The sequence below is a fragment of the Sinocyclocheilus anshuiensis genome, unplaced genomic scaffold (genome assembly GCF_001515605.1).
Source record: "Sinocyclocheilus anshuiensis isolate Anshui unplaced genomic scaffold, SAMN03320099.WGS_v1.1 scaffold735, whole genome shotgun sequence".
NCBI lineage: Eukaryota > Metazoa > Chordata > Actinopteri > Cypriniformes > Cyprinidae > Sinocyclocheilus > Sinocyclocheilus anshuiensis.
Window position 1 is genome coordinate 96,527 of NW_015548245.1, and position 1,893 is coordinate 98,419.

General features: G+C 42.8%; 1 protein-coding gene and 1 long non-coding RNA gene across 3 annotated transcripts in view; both read left to right on the forward strand.

Moving 5' to 3' along the window:
* Nucleotides 1-1,893, forward strand: part of LOC107655197 (uncharacterized) — a 13,768-nt gene that overhangs the window by 5,234 nt on the left and 6,641 nt on the right. The window lies entirely within an intron of this gene.
* LOC107655194 (muellerian-inhibiting factor-like) overlaps nt 701-1,893 on the forward strand; it is a 6,760-nt gene continuing 5,567 nt past the window's right edge. For both annotated transcript variants that reach the window (XM_016442614.1, XM_016442615.1), the window contains exon 1: nt 701-841. In XM_016442614.1, the coding sequence (XP_016298100.1) occupies nt 724-841 (118 nt within the window). In that variant the 5' untranslated portion in view covers nt 701-723. The remainder of the gene's footprint in view (nt 842-1,893) is intronic.

Consider the following 1,893-nt stretch of genomic DNA (forward strand, 5'->3'; position numbering starts at 1 on the left):
ACAACAGTGAGCGCAAGCTAGATTAAATTGATTATTATGTTTTAAATATGGTTATTTTTCTTACAAAAACGCATCAATTCGCTACAGGATGACTTTTTATTAAGGATGGGTGCTTTTTATTTAAAGGAACACTCCACTATTTTTGAAAATAGGCTCATTTTCCAACTCCCCTAGAGTTAAACAGTTGAGTTTTACCGTTTTCGAATCCATTCAGCCGATCTCCGGGTCTGGTGATAGGCTAAATTCCATCAACATAACCAACGTGACAACCTGCTAGCACAGGGAGCGTGCTGGGGACTATTTTCAGGCGCTGCATAATATCATTGCGCCTGCTGCACCCATGGTCTGTGTCCCATGGGAATGAAATGATGAAATTGTGTACAAATTTAAAAATAGAACTTTGTTGCAATTTGCCAGCAAGCAGGATCAAACTGTTATGCGCTACTACAGCTGTGTGTCTGGGGCCTACAGAGTATTCCATTGTCTGGATGAGTTCCTCCTCACCTTATCAAAGCTCAAAGGCATGTGATGTCCATTCACTATCCCTCAAAATTCACACGTCCACTGCATGCCTTGAATACCCACTGTTACTCCAAGGACGAGCTTTCTTGGCAGGCTGGCTCCGCTCAGGAGTGCAGGAGTGGGTGCATATAAAGCACATCCCCTCTGTTGACCCACCCCAAAACAAGTGCTGGATTTCTCTGTGATATTGAATCAGAGAAGATGCTTTTCTACGCAAGATTTTGGCTGATACTGTTGCTGACTGTGGCGACTGGGTCGTGTGGAGCCAAAATAGGACACAAAGAGCAGGATAACAGCCCGATGGTCACCCCAATATCAGGTCAGATCTTCCATTTGTCCCGCATCTGTGTCTGGTGTACGCTGATGCATTAATGGAACTTTTTTGGATTTTTACATCTCACAGATCAATGAACCTGCTAAAGCAATAGATCGTACGTTTTTGTGTGATTATGATAGTTGTTTGTTTTCTTGATTATATTTTTTTGGATGTAGTTCCCTGAAGTAGTTGCAGGGGTGTAGGAACCATTTGATAAGCTTCAGGGAACATGTTAAAGCAGGGGTGTCCAATCCTGCTCCTGGAAGGCCACTTTCTTTCAGAGTTCAGGTGTGTTTAATTAGGGCTAGAGCTAAACTCTGTAGGGAAGGTTGCCCTCCAGGAGCAGGATTAGGGGCCATTTACACGACGTTTTCAGGAAAAAACTGGAAACTTTTTATGCCTTTTGTCTGTTCGTTTACACGCCAACTACTGGCCTGGCATATACATAATGCAGCGTTTTTGGCCATTTTCGCAGATATGTGTAAACATGAATCATTTTGAAAACGTCGTGTATACATGAAACTTTTTAAAAACGCAAGGGAAAAACTTTTTCGTTTTTGACTACATCATTGTCGTGTAAACGTAGCCTTAAGCCCGGGATACACTGCACGATTTTTGGCTGTCCCAGACGAAAGATTGCCATCGTGAAGCAATCGTGGCGATTTCTGTGATCGTGGCTCTTAATCGCTGGTCCTATGTCGTACAGTGAGAGAGGTTCAAAGACGGGCGTTTTCCCGGTCTTGCGACCAAAGATAGCCTACGATAGTTTTCTGGCAGTGTCAGAAATTCAGCATGATCATCGCACAGTGTGTTTGCAGTTACGACCACGTTTACTGACCAACCAGTAAAAATTAGACATGAAATCAACGTGACATGGCGCTAAAACATAAAACTGCTTACCTCAAGCTCTTATTCCTTCCTCTTTCGCCGCTCCCACTTTTTTTCAGCACACATAAAAACTACAACTGTCAAAGTGTGATTCATTATGCTCTTTTTGTTTACCACTAGCGCATGCTAATGACGTTTTATTCTTCTATAGAAACGTGCGTCGTAGC